Source organism: Crotalus tigris, unplaced genomic scaffold (genome assembly GCF_016545835.1).
Source record: "Crotalus tigris isolate CLP2741 ecotype Arizona unplaced genomic scaffold, ASM1654583v1 scf7180000017604.1628558, whole genome shotgun sequence".
NCBI lineage: Eukaryota > Metazoa > Chordata > Lepidosauria > Squamata > Viperidae > Crotalus > Crotalus tigris.
The window spans coordinates 462,450-481,728 of record NW_024096507.1 but is presented as its reverse complement, the minus strand read 5'-3'; the positions used below and the strand labels follow the sequence as shown (position 1 = coordinate 481,728).

Below are 19,279 nucleotides of genomic sequence, written 5' to 3'. Positions count from 1 at the left end.
TAAATTAAGAAGGGTGGATAATACTTGAAATTTTGTGAGGGCAGAATTAAAATGCATTATCACTTCATGGATACAACAACAAATATAAAAATTCAAGTCAAGTAAATATAAGAGTGGGCATCTTTCTTACTTTTCCAAAGAAAAGCACTTTCTGTAGATAAGTACAAGAATCAAAAGTCAGCTATTGACTTTTCTTTGAGGAACCTGGAGCAGTAACAAGGATAGGGTTGTATCAATTTTTAGAGACCTCTGACCTAAACTTAGTATTGCCTAAATGTAGGGCAGAGCCCTGAGAATTGTATTTATTCTGTTTAGGCTTGTTGCTTGAGTATTTTTATACCTGATGAATATCAAAAACTACAGTTGTGCATTAAAATCATTAATAATATAATGAGTCTTATTGAATTAGAGCCAGTGTTTCTCAACCTTGACAATTTTAAGGCATGTGGACTTCAACTCCCAGAAGTCCACAGCCAGCATAACTGTAAGATTATGGTGGTATGTTTTTAATGCTTTCTAATCCAAGAGAACTGCTTGTTGCTCTTGTCTTAATCTAAATGCACACTCCAGCAAGAATTATGAGCCCAAAAAATTGTTAATATTCCTGCTTTGTCATGGGCAGCACAACTCCATCAGGACTGGTGGAATGAATCTTTATGGATCCAGAATGCCTCTTTTAACAGCAGCTTGGTCTTGCTGGGATTCAACTGTGCACAGATTTAAAATGCAGATGACCAAACTCATTCCACCGAAGAACCTACCCACTTCATAAGTTCCAGATAATCTTACAAGATAGTATCTCTCTTGTCATGTGCAATACTGTAGCCCTCAGTTATAATGCCAAAGGTTTAAATGATTAAAACTGTAACATCTGAAAACACTTTCCATTATTTCATTGGCTAAGAGTAGAAGCAGTTAAATATGTGCTGAAAGGAAACTCCTTGACATGATTCAAATGCAAAATGTTTGTTAATTTGTGTAAAGTAGTAGTTCTGGAGATATCATTGAAGAAAAAAATAAAAATGTGCTTTTCATTAAGGATCTTTGAAGCACAATCATTCGTATTTTTCTGCTATAGTTTTCCAGTATACTGTGGTCACAAGCTTCTTTTAGAAGGCTATTCAGGTTCGCCTAAGTCAGAAAAAATGTAATGGGATTAATAGGTAAAAAGTGATAAAAACTTGCATGACTGATGTATTCTACAAAATCCAATTCTAAAAGTGATTATCTCCCCTTTCCTTTTAAAATAAGATGTATAGAAAAGTAGCTTATACTGATTCATACTAGCACTTTGAGGAGCTCAACTGCACTTACTGACAATAGTTCCCCAGGATTTAAGATAGAGATTTGTTCCTAAAAAAATACTCAAAGATACCAGAGATGCTTTCCTGTATATAAAAGTTTGTATTTAATGGCAACCATGCTCTATCAGTATTGTAGTAGTAGATCACATACCTAGTGTCATATATGTTCAGTTCTGATAGTAGATCTTGAGAAGATCTTCATTATATATATGGACCCTACAGAGTCATGGAACAGCTACTTCCAAGCATATAGTTCCTTGAGTAGGCTGACTAGATATGCCACACCTAAAATGTTCTGTTCCTGTATTTGCACTTATTGTGAATTTGGGTGAGTGTTCTAAGGATACAGGCATTTCTTACAGTGACCTGCCTTAACATGCACGACACTCTAGGGAAAAATACACATTTTGGGTGACTATGCATATAGATTGGGAGATCTGCATTGGAATATTGCTCGCTTTCAAATATTTTCTTGAGCTGTAAATTATATTCTGCTAAAACATATTTTAAAATATGATTCAAAAATCTATACAAGCTTCAGTTCTTTGCTTCAATACAATATTTTCTACTTGGTATTCTTGCAGTTTTTTTAGAGGGCTCCTCGCCAGAGAGAGTTTTTACTTTACAGTGGATGTTTTCTTTTTTGGCAAAGATTAGTGCAAAAATTCTAGCATTTTGATAGTTTTTGATTTTATGTTCAATAAAATTATAGTGCTCATTATAAGATTTTCTGTTCTTTTGCCTCCCCTCTCCAATAGCTGGACCCTATAGTGGTCTAGGTGAAATTATCCATCGGGAGAGTGTTCCAATGCATACCTTTGCCAAGTATCTTTTCACCTCTCTCCTACCTCATGATGCTGAACTAGCATACAAAACTGCACTGAGAGCAATGCGGTACGTATCTTTAAACTCGTTTATAAAGGAAGCCCAATTCCAATTGACAGCATGGTTCTCCCTTCAAATCCCTAAAGTCACCGCAGAGGCCTCACTCCAAACATGTGGTCCTTCAGAGGTTAAAAACATGGTGGAGGGGTATAAGACCTTTTCTGTGGTGGCCTCTTCTTATCAGATAAGAACCTTGTCTTTTAGAAGAGTGGGCCATAACTTCAATTTTGGAAAGCCACTGCCAGAGTGATTTTTAATAGTACATAGTATACAATTGATTTGTATATGTATTGTAGTACAATCCTCCCTATGCTACATGTGCTGCTCTAGGGAATTTTGGGACTTGCAGTTCTAGCATGATTGGAGAGTGCACAAGTGAGAAGGACTGCTTGATCTATTGCCCCCTGGGATTTATGCAAGTTACAAACTCAACACCTTTAGAAACTATCAAATTGAGGAAATAAAAGTTTGTATTTGAAGTGTGCCATCCTGGAAGTCTGATCACAAGGTGTGATATCTGGGTGAATGAATAACATGCAAAAGTTGCAAGACTTTTATATTTGTCTAACACACACCCTTTCTGACCCAAGCCTTTCATTTTAATTCCCATCAGAAGATTCAATCATTTTAGAAGTAGCTCTGGGTTTGGTCCCTCTCTAAAAGATGCTTGAGATACTTCCTGCTGGAAATTATATCTGACTCTTGAGAGGGTTGCCTATGTATGTTGACTATAATGTTGTATGTTGACTATGTATGTTGACTATAAAGTTGACTATAATGTTGGGAACACAGAATTAAGGGGTTTTTTGTTTTTTTTTAAGAATATTCTCTCAAGCACTCTTTGTAAGTGAAAGTAGATCCTCAAACTGTACTCTGTTCTGCTAGGCTGTCTAATCTGAATTGTTTTTGTCCTGCCATAGTTTCTTTTCCCTTTCATTTTCAAGGCAATTGCTTCTGTGCTACTGTACAAGCCAGTCCAGTTCTTATGTCTGCCTCATTACCTGTCATCATAGGACAACCAGGATAGAAAATTGGAAATAAATGAGGTGTGTCATGCTGTTAACACAGCTGATTGACCCCCCTCCTTATTTCAGCACTTGGGAGTTCAGCTGCCCCCAAGGGAATCCTTAATCTCAGTTGAGCTTTACTCATGCAGGCAGCTGTGGGTACAACCAGTTCAGTATATCTAGTGTGAAAAAAATCTGTCCTCTTGGAAAGCAAGGGAGAACCGATACTCTGTAGGTGATTTCTAGGTGATTTCCAATATAACTGAGTGCTGAGTTGGGGAAGGTTGCCTTCTCTAATGCTTTATAATTTGTTTCAGAAAATCATCCACTGGAACCAAGGAAGTGCAAGATGTGTGCAAAAAAGCAAGATGGCACCTGTAACCATGGGATTAAAGCCCTGTCCCTGTTTATGGATATTGCATGTAAAACAGGGCTTTGACCCCATGGTTGTGGTTGCCTTCATGAATCCCCCCCCCCAACTTGTGCACATTCTTGGCTTCAGTGGATGATTTCTTGAAATAAATTAGAAAGCATTACCAGAGTCAACTTCTCACTGGAGTGAAGCAGTGATAGGTATAATACAGGTTTATATCACAGAGGAAGAATTTCATAATATATCCATTGAAAGCTTAGGTCTCCATTCATGTCTGTTAGAGCTGAAGTGCACTTCAGAATCAAAGGGAGAAATGTGATTCAGAGTTTCCATAGGCATGCACAGAGAACTTGTTGGAAATGCCTTAAACCAAATGCATATTTTCCAGGATAAAGTTGCAGCTGTGAAGAGCAGCCGTACAAGTTGTGGGGAGGAGGAGGGAAGTCACAGATGCTTTAAAGTGTCTCTAGCAGATGTTATGGGAGGTACAAAATAACATTACTTAGTTGGAATTCAAAGTTTTGCACAACATAAGGTTTATGTGTTGAAGAGAGAGTGCACACAAATATAAACCCATTTCCTCATTGCCATCATGTGATTACGCTAATCAAACTGTTACCCCCAAAAACATTTTACAAATCAAGCAAAAAAAATATTTCTTTATTTTTGTCATATTTTATAATTCTTCATGAAACAGTCTGTTTATACAAATTGGGAAGAAATCAATTCTGTGTAGGACACTGGAGAGCTTTCAGAATAGAAGAAAATATATATAGCTCGGAGTTGAACTGAGGAGTCCTTGGTGCTCTCTGAGCTTTGTTTACTTGCAGACATTTCATTACCCAACTATGTAATATCATCAGTGCTAAAGAGTGTGGGCCTTGCTCTTTGTTTATATACCTTTGCCCTGCCAATGTTGCTGAGGGTATAGTTTTCTCTTTGGTAGTTCCTTGATTAGGGTACTATTTTCTGCATGTTTGTCTGGTGTTAATCTCTGCTTACCTGATTGTTAACTGCTGAGGAGGATGTGGTCTGGACTTTTTGTTTCTTTTTTGTTTTTTTATTGTCTCTTTTGAATAATGTGCAAATATGGTTTATCTCTATGTTTGTATTGATGGCTGATTTGTCTAAATGCTAAGCTTCCAGAAATTGCCTAGAGTTTTTGGATTTAGCTTACTGTAGGATGCTCAGAGTATCCTGGATGAATCTGTGATTGAGCCTGTCTATGTGTTGTGAGATTAAGGAGTTTTATTATTAGATATGTTTGCCACCTTGAGTTATTTATGAAAACAAAAGTGGCATTAAAAACAATGAGCCTGTTGCCACCCTAACCCTAACTGCATTCACATGACCATGGAGGCAAGGTGATGATCATAAGTTCAATTTTAGGTCATAATAGAATTTTTAGAGGCTGTTATTAATTCAAATTGTCATGGGTTGTGAGTTGAAGACTATTTGTACAGTGTCTAACATAGATAGTCCTTGACTTACGACTGAACCCAGTTCTGAAGTTATGATGTCTCTTCCCCTCATGGTCACATGATCACATTTTGGGCCCTTGCATCAAGTTTGCATTTATGGCCATTTGCAGCGCCCCACAGTCAGTATCCAGAAAAAGAAGACATCCTACAGCAAGCAATGGGTATACATAATGACCACCACAAACATCATAGTATTGATTCTGGTCATGTGATGACACATTTTAGAACCATCATGATTTAACAGCCAAATTGCCAGACTCAATTACGGCCGTAAATCAAGAACTACTTGTACTGCTCTCTGCATTCTTCTAGAGTTTGTATATAGCTTTCAAAATATTTGAGGTAGCATAAATCTACCAAATTTAAGTTTTAGTTGCAACTGAAAAGAGACATAGAAATGTTATCCGATGACAGTGGTACAGACAGGCTGTGACAAGCATTTTAAAGCACTGAAATTGTCCTGTCCTCTAGAAGGCTTTTCATGACTGGCTGCATTTGTGCACAAATGCACAGCTGCTTGGCTTGATTGGCAGTCTCTGCAGGAAAGTTTATGCATGTACAAACAAAATTAAAGCAGTTGCTTTAATGCCTTGATGGGGGTACTACTCCACACTCATATAGTTAGTGAAGCCTACCCCATCCATTGGAATGTTTTGCACAGTCCTAGTATATAGAGTTGTCCAATTAATGGCTATAACCTTATGTCCAGTTTTTTCTTCTGCATTGACATGATTAGATAAAATTACCATTCGCCCAAAACTAAGAGGGGGGGGGAGAGACAAAAGAGCAGTTGGTTAGATTTTTATGCAGTGAAATCTTCTCTTGCCTTCCAGCTTATATGTAAGCTTCTTTTCAGATAAAATCAGATTTCAGTTTTTCTGATTGTCAGCTATCCTCCAAAGTGGTTGATGAAATTTTTCCTTCCAAAGGACACTTGCTTGGCTCCTACACTGGTATATTTTTAGTGCCACACTTATCTCTTCCAGACATTTTGAATTTGTAAGAGTTGAATTTTTAAGCACCGCACAGTGTTGAGATAGCTGCTTTTGCATATTCATGTTTTTTTTCCCTGTGCATAATTATTTTGTCTTTTATTGCTTGCTTCTCATTTTGTATATTTCCACCCAATAACAGATGTTCTGAAGATAGAATGCAAAGTGTTCTCTTTGCATGCATGTGCAGAGAGATATACTGTAGAAAGAGGCAGATCAAGAATATCATTTGCTTTGAAAACTTTTGCTACTGGGTGGATTAAGGTATATGCGGAGTATTGATTTTTGGAGAGGTCTATTTAGAGTATTAGCGCAGCCTTCCTCAACCTGGTAATGTCTGGATCGTTTGAAGTACACTTTCCTTTGATCTTCACCCAGCAAGTTTATGGAAAGTGCAGTTCAACATATAAGATTGGAAAAAGCTCCTACCGGTATTACAGAAGAGGTCTTGTTCTCTACTGCATCACAAAGAGCTTTTCCAAATTTGGAAGAGCTATCAGAACTGAGATTCCAACTCAGGGCTATACAAATCATATTTCAGTGTTTTAGTTGCCATGCTATACAGTATATATATGATTGGATATGATGAAATTCATAAAAGAGACTTCTGGATTGACTAGATGGGGAAAGATCTTCCAACGTTTCTCTGATAATTTCAGAATGGAGAGGCTTGCCTCCATCCAAGTGTTGTGGCTATTTTTCAAATCTGTTATCTGAATGACTGTAAAAGTTTCATTGTTAGTTGTAAAGATCAATACAAATGACAGTGATGTCCTCCCCAAACAAACACAAAAGGCTTATAAGTTCCTTTTCTTGTTGATTTTCAATGGGTTCTTCCAGACAGAGTTGTAGGGACAAGTTTAATGTGAATGGAATCCCCTGCTGATTAGCTGACTTTTTTGCTCAGTACTTGCTGATTGCCCTTTTCTGAGTTTCTTCCAGCTACAGTTATGAGGCTTGTTGTAAACGGGGTACAGTACTTCTGTTTTTAGGCATTGTGGGTCACTGCAGAAGCAGCACGATTGCATGGGGTTATGTTGACAGGACAGTGATTGGCAAGGATGCCAGGCATGTCCCAGCTTCTAACTCCCAGTGTCTCAGCCCTGTGTCAGGAAGTCAGGGCTAGTAGAAGAACTGCAGAAACAGAATAAAGCAGCTGGAATTTGCCACCCTGATGAATATCAAAAATGCCTGCAATTTTTAAAACTTATTTTAAAGAAGGAAGGAAACCCTGGGGGTGGGTTAAGCTTTTTTTAATCCCCTGCCAGAAAGGGTAAGCTCAGATAGGCTGGCAGGTCTCAGTGAGTATGGTAGTTTTTTCTTTTTTCTCTTTCTTTCTTTCTTTCTTTCTTTCTTTCTTTCTTTCTTTCTTTCTTTCTTTTTTTCTTCCTTCCTTCCTTCCTTCCTTTCTTCCATCCATCCATCCATCCATCCATCTTTTATCTAATTTATATACTGCTCATCTCACAGTTCACAAAGTAAACATGCCTGCTCTTGTGGTGTACTGGTGATATGAAATAGGAGGGGAAAAATCAGTCAAGCCTTTCTGAATGTTCATTGTGAAATCAGAGAACTTGAGCACTGGGGGGGTTGATTGTATGGAAGTGCCCTGTATCATCACTTTTGACCTTTCAAATGCTGAAGCTGCTCTGAATCATCATGGTACAAAGCTCATATGTAAAAAAACAAAATCAACCATCTTATTTTCATTCAAGTAGATTACAGTGTAGTCTCTTCTAATAATAGCCCTGTAGGAGGGATAGAAAAAACTTATCAGCAAAAAGCAACTATTTCTGTACAGCTGTAGTATCTCTTTAAACCACTGTTTGAATGTAGGCTTGTTCTCGTATTTATTTTTTTATCTTGAATGGAATTACTTTTGATAGATTTGCCTCTGCAAGTAAAATGAAGCAAGTGAATGGCTGCTTGCTCTCTTACAATAGTCTATATTTTGAGATTTTAAACCAGCATTTGTTTAATATGACAATATTGTTTGGCATCTCAACTCTTTTGACTAAATAGCTATTAACATTCCAGTGCAATTGTTGGGATTGATATCTCTAATAATAGCTATGGTGGAATGCAAAGGTTATTGAGATAACTTCTCTGCATACTATGAGGTGATTTTATATATACGTTGTCCACCCATGTCTCTTGAAATCCGGGTGCTGAGTGCATATTATTGCAGAGAAGCTGTACCATTTGCATGGAAAAGTCTGAGACGCTAATATATTGATTTATGATATATATATATATATCATAAAATATATATATTATAAATAAGTTATAGAAATAATATCAGCATACTATTGTAAACACACTCACATACAATAAGTGTGTCAATCTTTACAGGTTGCAATCTTATGCACATTTCATTGGGAATGAACCCCATTAGTGATACTTGCTTTTTAAAAAATAATGCAGAGAATCTGGTTGCAAATGTCATCGTAACTATAAAGAAAAATAGAAATGCAGAACTGGGTCAATATATCATTAATTATTAAGAGTATAATTCACATTCCAAATCTCTAATAATAATCTCATTTAGAATGGGATGTCAGGTTTACCTTTACATACCTTAAGCATGTGTGTGTGTTGATAATTATCAGCTTTTCTTAGTGTGCAATATGAAGAGGAAGCACAGGAGAAACAAAATAATTCAGAGAATTTACTGTATAAGGACTTTACCACAATGTTATGGTTACATTGATATAGCTTGCTCAGTATAGGATTCTTTCTCATGGCCACCCACCCTTGAGTTGGCAGAAAAAATTGGTCATATGAAATGTGATGTCCCTATTGGCGAATCTTTAGGTATAGGGCACCTTAAGCAGAGGTTAGAGAACCCCCCCAACTTTGTTCCCTCCCATCAAATATCATACACCAGTGGAAGAATGTTGACCTGTCAGTCTTCATATATATGCTGGGGAGGAGGCAAGGTTGGTCAGATGTCCAAAATGGTAGATATAGCATTGTTTCAAACTTGTGTTCTTTCAGATTGGGGCTTTTTTGGAATAGTGTCATAATGTCCAATTCACGTTCCAAAGAAGCCCCACTCTCAACTGATAACAAGGTTTCCTTAGGTCATGACTATTCCAAAGAATGACTGTTGATTCAGCCTGATCAACAGCTGGAAAAGTCAGGAGAGATGCACCATGAAGCAGAACAGAGAGAAAAACTCTTTTCTGTCTCCCACTTCTTTCTCTCTTCCCTTTCAACAGATTGTCATACTGAACTAGGGATTGGCTTGAAGTCCCAGAATTACGGGGGGGGGGGGGTGAGGAAAGCCTGGTTTTAAAGAAATGGACTGTCCTGCTGCTCAGAGTAGAATGATCATGGAAAGCTATACCCAGAAGCCAAAGATAATGCCTACACCAAGCTATCATGGCCAATAAATGCAAGGCTGATAATACCATCTTGGGGGGGAATGGTCATCTGATCATCCACAAGCAAACTGATCAGTGAGGTGTATTAAATGGTTTCCAGACCAAAACTTTTTTGGGGATGGGGAGAAAATGCTATTTAATTAGGACATTAATTAGGAAAATCTAATGATGGTGCTACCCTAGGTCAGAGGGCGATATGAAGGCAGTGTTATAAAGACTCAGTAGAAAAAAGAGGTTGCCAAGGCTTGTGTATACTCCACATATGAAGAAAGGCTTATAGTAGCATTGTCCTTGGTTAACAATGGTAAGTGAGACTGGAAATTCTGTCACTAAGTAAAGCAATCATAAAGTGTGATGCCATATGACTGCTGACTTACAACTGCAGTTCTAGGTGCAGTCATTAGGCAAATCCCATGCAGTTATTTGTAATGTCATGTGATCATCATTTATTTATTAAATTTACATGCTGCCCTCTCACTCTGAAAAATGACTTTCAGCGGTTTCCCCATTGACTTTTTTAGTTCAAAGCTGACAGTAAGCTCACAAATGGTGATCACATGACCATAATGCTGCAAAGGCCACAACTTTGAAAAGTAGTTGTAAGTCTCCTCATTCTGTACTATTGTAATTGTGAATGGTAACTGAATGAATGATCATTTAACCAATTCTGCAGTTTCCCTGGTTTGTCACTTGTTTACGTTCACATTTGCAGAAACTTGCTGTTCAAAATCATATTAAGGAAAATTACATGTATAGAAGATCAAGGTTTTTCTGTCTAAAGTGAATTAATTGATTAGTTGTAGAGGAAAAATAAATGTTGTACTTTGATGATCCATAATAATAATAATTTGCCTAAGAATAACCATTAGGCCAGGAGTCTTTAAACTTGGCCCTTATATGACTTGTGGACTTCAACTCTGGGAGTTGAAGTCTACAAGTCATAAAAGGGCCAAGTTTGAAGACCCCTGCATTAGGCGCTCACTTTTCCCTTCCTATATGTTGGGAGAAACCATGCTATTTTAACTGTGGTAAATTTTAAAGAAGGCTGAAATGGTCAAACTATGTGGCTTTTGGATATTGAGTTTCTGTAGAAGGAAAATTATACTTGTGATCAACTAGGCTGCAAATTTGCATGATCAGTAAGAGTATATATATTTTTTTACTTGCAGATTACTGGTATTGGAATCAACAGCTCCAACAGGAGATATGTCTCGTCCACATCACATAGCATCAGTTGTTCCAAACCGGTATCCCCGTTGGTTCACTCTGAGTCACATTGAATCTCAGCAGTGTGAGTTAGCATCAACTATGCTAACAGCAGCCAAAGGTACAATCCTGACAATAAAGCAATTTGAAATTTTAGTTTACTAAAATTTAATTTGTGTTTAGTTGACCAGTGTAACAAATTTAGTTGATAAGTGTAAAAAAAAAAAATTCAGTTTGTCAGTTTCCCTCTTCTTCTGTTGCATCCCCAGAGAGATTAGAAGGTTTCATATGAGTTTAGACACATTTTATGTTTTAACCATATAGGGCAGTATGTAAGTGATGTAATTGCCTTGTTTCCTTAAACCAAGATGAGTAGCTCCTGGCTTCAGTTTCCTCTTACCAGCTCACAGAGGTGAAAATGAGGGCCATAGTTGGTAGGAGTAAATTCGGGACAAGAGATACACTCAGCAAAAAGTTAGAAATTTCTGACAAGGGAAAGAAAGTTATGAGAGTTTACACAACGTCCAAGCCAGACCATATATATTTAAAACAAAAGGAACATAGTTTTTTGACAGATTGTTTGTTTTAGAAACGTATAAGGCTGCCAAACTCTACAACAATTCTGGGCAGCATACAGTAAAACAATCATAAAATGCAATTTTTTAAAAAACAATGACAACAACCAAATGCCAGGGGAAAAAACCCAACCATTAAAAGACAATTAAAGCTGAAGGAAGGCATGTTTAGAGGCATGTCAAAAGATCGATATGTTGAGGAAACCAATTGTTTCTTTTTTCTAGTAAAAAGCAGCACAGCTTATCAAAGCAAGATTGCCAGGTACTTGGTCAGTACAAAGGTAGTTAAGAATAGAAGCAGAACCATCTTGGATGAGATTACTTTTCCCTATAAAATTCAAATTTGCAGTTTGAATGTATTCTTAACTTCAGCCCTGAATTATTTTTGTACAGAGTTTTCAATGCACCAAATCTGTTCTATCCTAAAGGTGTTAGATCTTACTGTGGTAACACCTGCCTTAGTTACAATCCATTTTTGGAGTTTTGAAAGCACTCTAAATGGGACTGTCTGCCTTAGAATAGTAATTAAAAGTTCAGCTAGTTGAAACTAGTCAAACAATAATCAGTTGGATTATTGAACAAGATTGTATGTAGGGTTATACACCTCCATTTATTTCATAGCTATTAGCTTTTTTTTGGCCATCATTCATTGTTGTTTATAATTAATCACTTCACAACTTGGGTATGGGCTATTAAAAAAAAACAATTCTCTTATATGAGCCCCCCAAGTTTTAATCTAACCTGGACTCCCAACTATAAGAGTCACATGTCTATATATCATCTTGATAGGAACACATGGGGAGCCTTCTGGATAGCTGCTTCTATAATTGGAAATCCCCTGTAAGCATAGTTTAGGCTAACTGACACATGAATTTTAAAAAAGTATATTTAGTTAAGACCAACATCAGCAGATACACCAATTTAAAAGGCAAACACATGCCTGAATACAGTGTATTTTATTTGGCAGTTGGCTGTCTTACATTGTCCTTACCAAGGCTATGAAAATCATTCAAAGGATGCTTCAGAAAGCATGGGTTTTCAGTGATGGATCAATCATACTTACCTCCTTAAGAGCACCAGTATTCTACCAATTTATCCATTGAACAGAATGACTGACAATGTGTCCCTGGTAAACTAAGATTACTACTGTGAACACCTTCAGAAATCACTTTTAGGGTATGAAAAACGATATCCTTAAAACATGGAAATTGTATATTAGCTAACCAGAATGAAAAACTCTTCTCTCTGACTGAGTTGTTTTAGTATTTATCAGGCAACACTAGAACAATATTTTGCACAAATAAATGCAATCCACATTCTCTCACCACATTTCATATAAAAGTATATCCACCTTTCTTGAGCATACTGTTCCTTTCTCATTATTGTAAAACACAGCTTAACTGCCAAAAAAATGTGCTTGCTAATCTATGAAGTCCATGAAGAAAGGATGAAATTATTTTGTTGGAAATTGTTGCTTGATCAGGAAGCAACTATATTCACCTAATACACTATCACTTCTTTCAGTGTTTATAGAGATATTTCCTGCTGGCCTCTGCACTGAATTTTGCCAACTAACAAGGATATCACTCCTTCTCAGTCTGTTTAATAGGGTGGAAGAAGATTCCAGTCAAAAGGTTCAGATTAGGAAATTCCCAAATGCTACTTCCATGCAGGGTAGAATGTATATTTATTTATTTTTCACATTTCTGAAGGCCCCATCTCCCTTAAAGAGGGATATGTTTGAGTGCATAGATGATCAATCACAGATACATAGTTAAAAGCAAACAGACTACTTCTTTGCACTAATATCTCTGAGGCTGTGAAGCAATAATCAAATCTACCCACTTAGCACATTATTAATTTCTCCATTCCTTCCATATTTTAGTATTAATTTCTTTACATTAAAGTGTATACCCTCATAATTCTTCTCTGCAGATTCTATACAGGAAGTTTGATTAAGGAAGAAGTATACTAGTGCACTGACCTTATGAATGAAGTAAGGTTTTGATTTGTTAATTTCAGCTTAGCCTTACATTTTTCTTTTATTTGCTAATGATAGCAAACCTGTACGTAGTGCAGATACTGATCTACTATAGTACAGTTGGGTTTACTGTATCCTTTGTAAAATGGCTGAATATGTTTTCATTGAACCATACTTTAGCAAATATGTTAGGAAGCCTTTTTGTCATAATTATCTGTAACCCTTCCACCATATATCACAATATTTATACAGATATATATTTAGAAACTGCAAATATAAATATAGATCATTTAAGCTTTTATATCTATTCATAAAAATATTTTTAAAAGATCTATTAATTGCCTTTTTTATTCATACACATGCTTCCCTCATTACTAATTTCATTTCCCTTTTCTGGACTGGATCCACTGGCTGTATATAATGAATTATTTTATTTACCAGTGATACAGTATATATGCAGAATCCCTAAAATAAGTACATAAAATATACATTACAGTATCTGTCAGCTTTACTTGTTTTCATGCCATAAAAGTAGCATTCACAGTTATTTCATTTCATCTTGCTTTTGCTGTTCTTGCAGGTGATGTTCGAAGGCTTGAAACAGTGTTAGAATCTATTCAGAAAAATATTCACTCCTCATCACACATTTTCAAGCTTGCCCAAGACGCTTTTAAAATAGCAACACTTATGGACAGTTTGCCAGATATTACCCTTCTAAAAGTCTCTCTGGAGCTGGGTCTTCAGGTATTTTTTCCATAATGGCATTTTAATGCTGTAATTAGAGAAAAAAATATTTATCCATATTCAGATCTGGTCTGCTATTGCCTTCTTCTAATATGTGGGGTTTGTTTTTTTTTTTCAATTTCTCTACAACTTTGTGGTTTCCTGGTGCTGTCTAGTCCAAAGTCCAAAACTGCTTATCTTTTGAGGCCAGGCATAATTGGCTGATATTGCAGCAAGAATCATAGCTGTTTGGATTAATCTTTGACATATATTCATATATGTACATATGTACATATAAACACATGCACACAGATACACACGCACATATACTTTGGAACTGGAATTGTCTTAACCTGTGTGGGATCAATAAAATGCTGCTTCTGTGCAGTAGAATAAAATAAAATAGAGTTAAACCTAGAAATGAATGAGATTAGTTGGTCACCATCTCCCATTGGAGCAATGTTCCCAGATGCTACCTGGGAATTATGGGAGTTGAAGCCCACACATCTTAATGTTGCTGAGGCTGAGAAACACTGCATTGGAGGAATGGGACAGTTTCCACACAACTGTTGTGTTCAGAGTTTGAAGAAGTACAGGAGGAAAATGGCCATGGATGGAGTTTTGCTGATGAATGGGCTTTATTGGATGTCACCTTTTGGACATTCAAGTGACACTGTACAGGTAATTTCTCATGGTTTAGAAACTGTTCAAAGTTGCAGCACACTAAAAAAAGTGATGTATGACAGTTTTTCACACTTATCGTTGCAGCATCTTGTGGTCACATGATGAAAATTCACACACTTGGCAACTGGCATGTACTTATGATAGTTGCAGTGTCCCAGGGTCATTTGATTGTCTTTTGTGATCTTCTCACAAGCAAAGTCAATGGGGAAGCCAGATTCACTTAACAATAATGTTATTAAATTAACAACTGCAGGAATTTGCTTAACAACTGTGGCAAGAAAGGTCCTAAAAATGGGGCAAACCTCACTTAACAACTGTCTTGTTTAGCAATGGAAATGTTGGGCTCAATTGTGGTCATAAATTGAGGACTATCTGTTCTTTACAAAGAACATAGGTAGATAGCAATGGACATTAATAAAGTTATGTGTATTTTGTAATTTCAGTTCATAAATAAGAGAATGTTTTTAATGGGTTTACAGATAATATCAGAATGTAGAAAATACTCGGAAGCTATTCACCTAGCAGCCATAAAAATGGCATCTGGGAAGAAGAAGCAAATTAAAACAGAATGTGTGATATAACAAATATAAAATCGACTGCTGTAGGGTGTGTGCTACCTTTTCTGAGTCTTTCCTAGTCTGGATGATCTTTAATTGCTTTAGAAAAGTATGATTGTGTCAAAGAGAAATGAATGTGAAATTTTGTGGTATATCCCCATCTCATTCATTCTAGAAATGGAATTGTAATTACTTTGATTCCGTGTCAAGAAATAATTAGAAAATGAGTATGAGGTAATATTACACAACTCAAGTGAAAGAATATAGCACACAGAAGTACAAATATTAGGGGATTATTTCCTTCCCCTCATTTCTTTTGCAGTGCTGATGAATGACATAAGATACATTGATTACAGATATAATTTTTTGCAGCTGATCTGGATAAATATTTTTACATACTCACCACAATGTGTTTGGCTATTCAAAGTTAACATACCTTAAAGCAACACAAATGTCTCAAAGAAATATTTCTCTTTTTAAATAGGTGATGCGCATGACATTGTCAACATTAAATTGGCGGCGGCGGGAAATGGTGAGGTGGTTGGTGACATGTGCAACAGAAGTAGGTATGTGTTGTCACTGATCTCTGCAGAGTCCTGATTTAATTTGTGTGGTAAACAATATAATCAGTTCTGGTACACAAGAATTTGCATGGTATTTTCTCCCGATTGCCATATAGGTTTCCAGAGAAAATTGTAGCAGCAGTACATAAAACAACATGCTGGTTTGATATTTTGGCCTCTGTCCAGTAATGTCACATACATTGGGGGTACAAAATGGTAGCATTTTATACAGAAATGTAACCCTAGCCTTTTTTAATTATGTGAAGGAAATTTATTTTCTATTTAAGATAGCACAAATTGCTAAGAATGTAGTTCATGAGACTACAGTGGTACCTTGGTATTCAACTGTTTTGAAATTCATCAAATTTGTTACTCAACGCATTTTGACATGAAAATTTTGTCCTGGTGCTCATCGTTTGTTTGGTAATCAACACATAAGGTAGAACGTGTCAGTGTCAGCTGCCTTGACTCACTACGTTATTCCTTCTGGGAAAAAATAGTTTGATACTCATCTTTTTGGTACTTATCGCATCTCCCGGGACCAAATAAGGACGAGTACTGAGATACCACTGTCTAGAAGTTTATCCACAATGCATTTATAGTTATGAGGAAAACTTAATTGTTATAATTTGTTTGAAAACAACACCTAAAACATAATGTTTGGATTTGCTATAAGAACCAGGGTGTCAACACAGAGGAATTTATGATAGGTCTCTGATGTTCTAATGAAAAAGAAGTGTTCCCAAGAATAGGCAAGTTCTCAAAGTAAATTTAATTTGAGAAAGGATTTGCATTCTCCACAAATTCTGCTGAAGTTTTTAACAAGTCCAAACCCCTGAACATAGTATTAATGTATCCAAAACTTACAGTTGTTTTCTTGATATATTTAAAATTTGTTAATGGCCATAAAAGTTTAGACTCATCAGCTGCAAGTAATTTCTAAGAAACCCCAAATCAATCTAGATTTCATTTGGTCTGTAAATGAATTTTTCATTGTAACTGTAAACTTTCCCTAAAATGAATTGCTCTTATTGACTAATCTATGGCTGAAAAACAGTAGCTTGTTAGGATTTCAGTTTCTGCTTTCTAAGATTTATCTTTCCTAATCTTCATACCAAAGGAGGTATATCTGGTGGTTTAATAGTATCCTATTGATAAGCAAATTGCTTTTTTTGTTTGTGGTACATTTGTGTGTGTATGTGTCACTTCCATAAGGAAACTATGATGCAATGCAAAGATCACTTTTGAGACATACCTAAGCTTATAAATAAATGAGGATGTGTTTGTTTATGTAAATGAAGGAAAGCATTGAACGGAGCAAGAGAAAGGTGTACATGTATATGCAAGCGCATAGTACAACAGGACCCAGATGAGTAAAATGAGGACGTTTGGGTGTGGTTAGCTAAGCACACAGATGTGTGCAAATTATTTCAAGCAATAATGAGGCACTCAAGCTGCCTGTAAGCTTCAGTTTATAGACCCCATCAGTCATTGTTTGACCTCATAAGAACAACAAAAGGGCACTAAAGAAACCAGCTCATTTTGAACGGAATCTGGCTATGACTATAGGCGAAGGTATTTCAGTCAGGACACAAATTTCTATTTTCCTGCTGAGCTTATATTCAGTGCTATATAGACATCTTCTATCTTATTTGGGGGATGGAATGGTGTAAAAGGATGCCCGTTCCTTGGGAAATATGTTGGATGCTAGGACTTGTTTGTAGAAATGTGCAGTGCTAGATTGAGAGTTTATCATAGTCTTGAGGGTTTTTTTTTTTTAATCTGTAGCGATTCACATCTACATGAGGCCTTCAACTTCAAGTGGGGTATAGGCTAAAGTAGCAACAAGCAACGATCTGTGACAAATCAAGGAGACTGAGGCTGTAAATTGCTTTTTTTCTATTGAAGGCAATAAGGAAAGAGCTGCCATATCTGCTTAGAGAATTCAAACATTTTGAAACATCTTCAGGTTTGAACAGAGGGGGAAAGCTAGTCACTCTTGACATTGCTGGATTAATTAAATTATTTTTACAATTATTTGCCACCCTTCAAAATCAAGTTTTTTCAGGATAGCACATGGAAATTGCATGATAAAAATTTGGAAGAAAAACATTTCACAATCCATAGAAACAACCAAAGGCAATGTAATGAGGTAAAATAAATAATAGGCTGATATAAGCTACCTAGTATACCAGTGGTGAAGCACTTAAGAGCAATAGATGGATACTGATAAATTGATTAAAATGCCTGGCAGAAGAAAACATATCTTGCTTGCTATCGAGAACTCTATAAAATCTGCAGCAGGCACACTTATCAGGAAGAGTATTCCACAATAGGTGGTCTGAAGGAATGTAGACTTGGTCTCAGAAATGGGGAAGGATTTAGTGAGCTGTTAAGGGGAGAATTCCAGAGAAAAAGTCCTGAGAAAGAGAAAAAGGTAGGAAAGAAAGTTAAAATAATTCAACCTTGATTTTCTTTGGTACACACAAGGTTAGATATAAACTCTGTCAAGATTCTGTTATTCTATCCCACAAAATAGAGATTATTCTTGAAATTTCTGCCATGCCATATTATGATCTTGCCTATCTTGAAGGGCTGACAAGACTATCACTGAAAAGACTCATTACTGTGAAGCCATTTTCTGCACCTCAGTATTGGGGGAGGGGGAGCAGCCAGAGTAAGGCCTCCAAAAGTGAACTTAATAAATGTTTAGGAAGATATAGGTGGAGTAGTTGTTCAGATGTCTCAAAGGTACTTTTTCAAAAGGTAGCTGGACTATCTTTCCTTGAGGAAAAAGAAGGTATTTTGCTTCTCATCCAAGAAGCTTCATCAGTTGTGACTAGATGATGGGGGATGGAAGAATAAGTATTTCTATAGATCCCCCCCCCCATTCAGCCATAACTGATGAAGCTTCTTGGATGAGAAGTGAAACATCTTCTTCTTCCTCAAGGAAAATCAGTTCAGTTGCCTTTTCAAAAAGTACCTTTTTGAGACAACTGTGACCTGCATGAGTGAGAATTTCCATAGATCTATTTCTTCAGGTACTGTGGCTTTACATGTTAATGCTAATTGCCTGAATTCAGTGAAAATCATAAAAGTCCACTGATTATGTTGGTGGTAGTTGTCATTTGGCAGAATTTAGAGGGTCACAAGTTCCCTTATTTTATTGTTTTATTTTATGGATTTATGGGTGCTGCCAATTCAAATAAAGTGATTCAAGACAGCATACAACAAAAAACAAATAATAAACTATCACAATAGCCACCTAATATTAAAAGACCCAAACCCATCATGTTACATGGTAACTGAACAAAATAATTAAACAATTGGGGGGATTCCACTCAAACGGACCCAAATATTTGGGGAAAAGCAGGCCTTGATAGCTTTTTTAATAGCAAGCAGAGTTGGGCTCTGTCATATATTGGAAGGGAGGAAGTATGGGTATATTTAGAGCATAAGGGCAGCTACAAAAAAGCAATTTCTTAGGTCCCATAAGATGGCAGGGTTTAACCGAAGGAACCTGGAGCATATTTTCTATATGGGAGCAAATGGGACACACAAT

General features: G+C 36.5%; 1 protein-coding gene across 3 annotated transcripts in view; it reads left to right on the top strand.

The window, feature by feature from the left end:
* The window catches only part of ZSWIM6 (zinc finger SWIM-type containing 6), a 99,082-nt gene that overhangs the window by 74,810 nt on the left and 4,993 nt on the right, over nt 1–19,279 (top strand). For all 3 annotated transcript variants that reach the window (XM_039319909.1, XM_039319922.1, XM_039319914.1), the window contains exons 10-13: nt 2,063–2,198; nt 10,598–10,755; nt 13,771–13,934; nt 15,639–15,720. In XM_039319909.1, the coding sequence (XP_039175843.1) occupies nt 2,063–2,198; nt 10,598–10,755; nt 13,771–13,934; nt 15,639–15,720 (540 nt within the window). The remainder of the gene's footprint in view (nt 1–2,062; nt 2,199–10,597; nt 10,756–13,770; nt 13,935–15,638; nt 15,721–19,279) is intronic.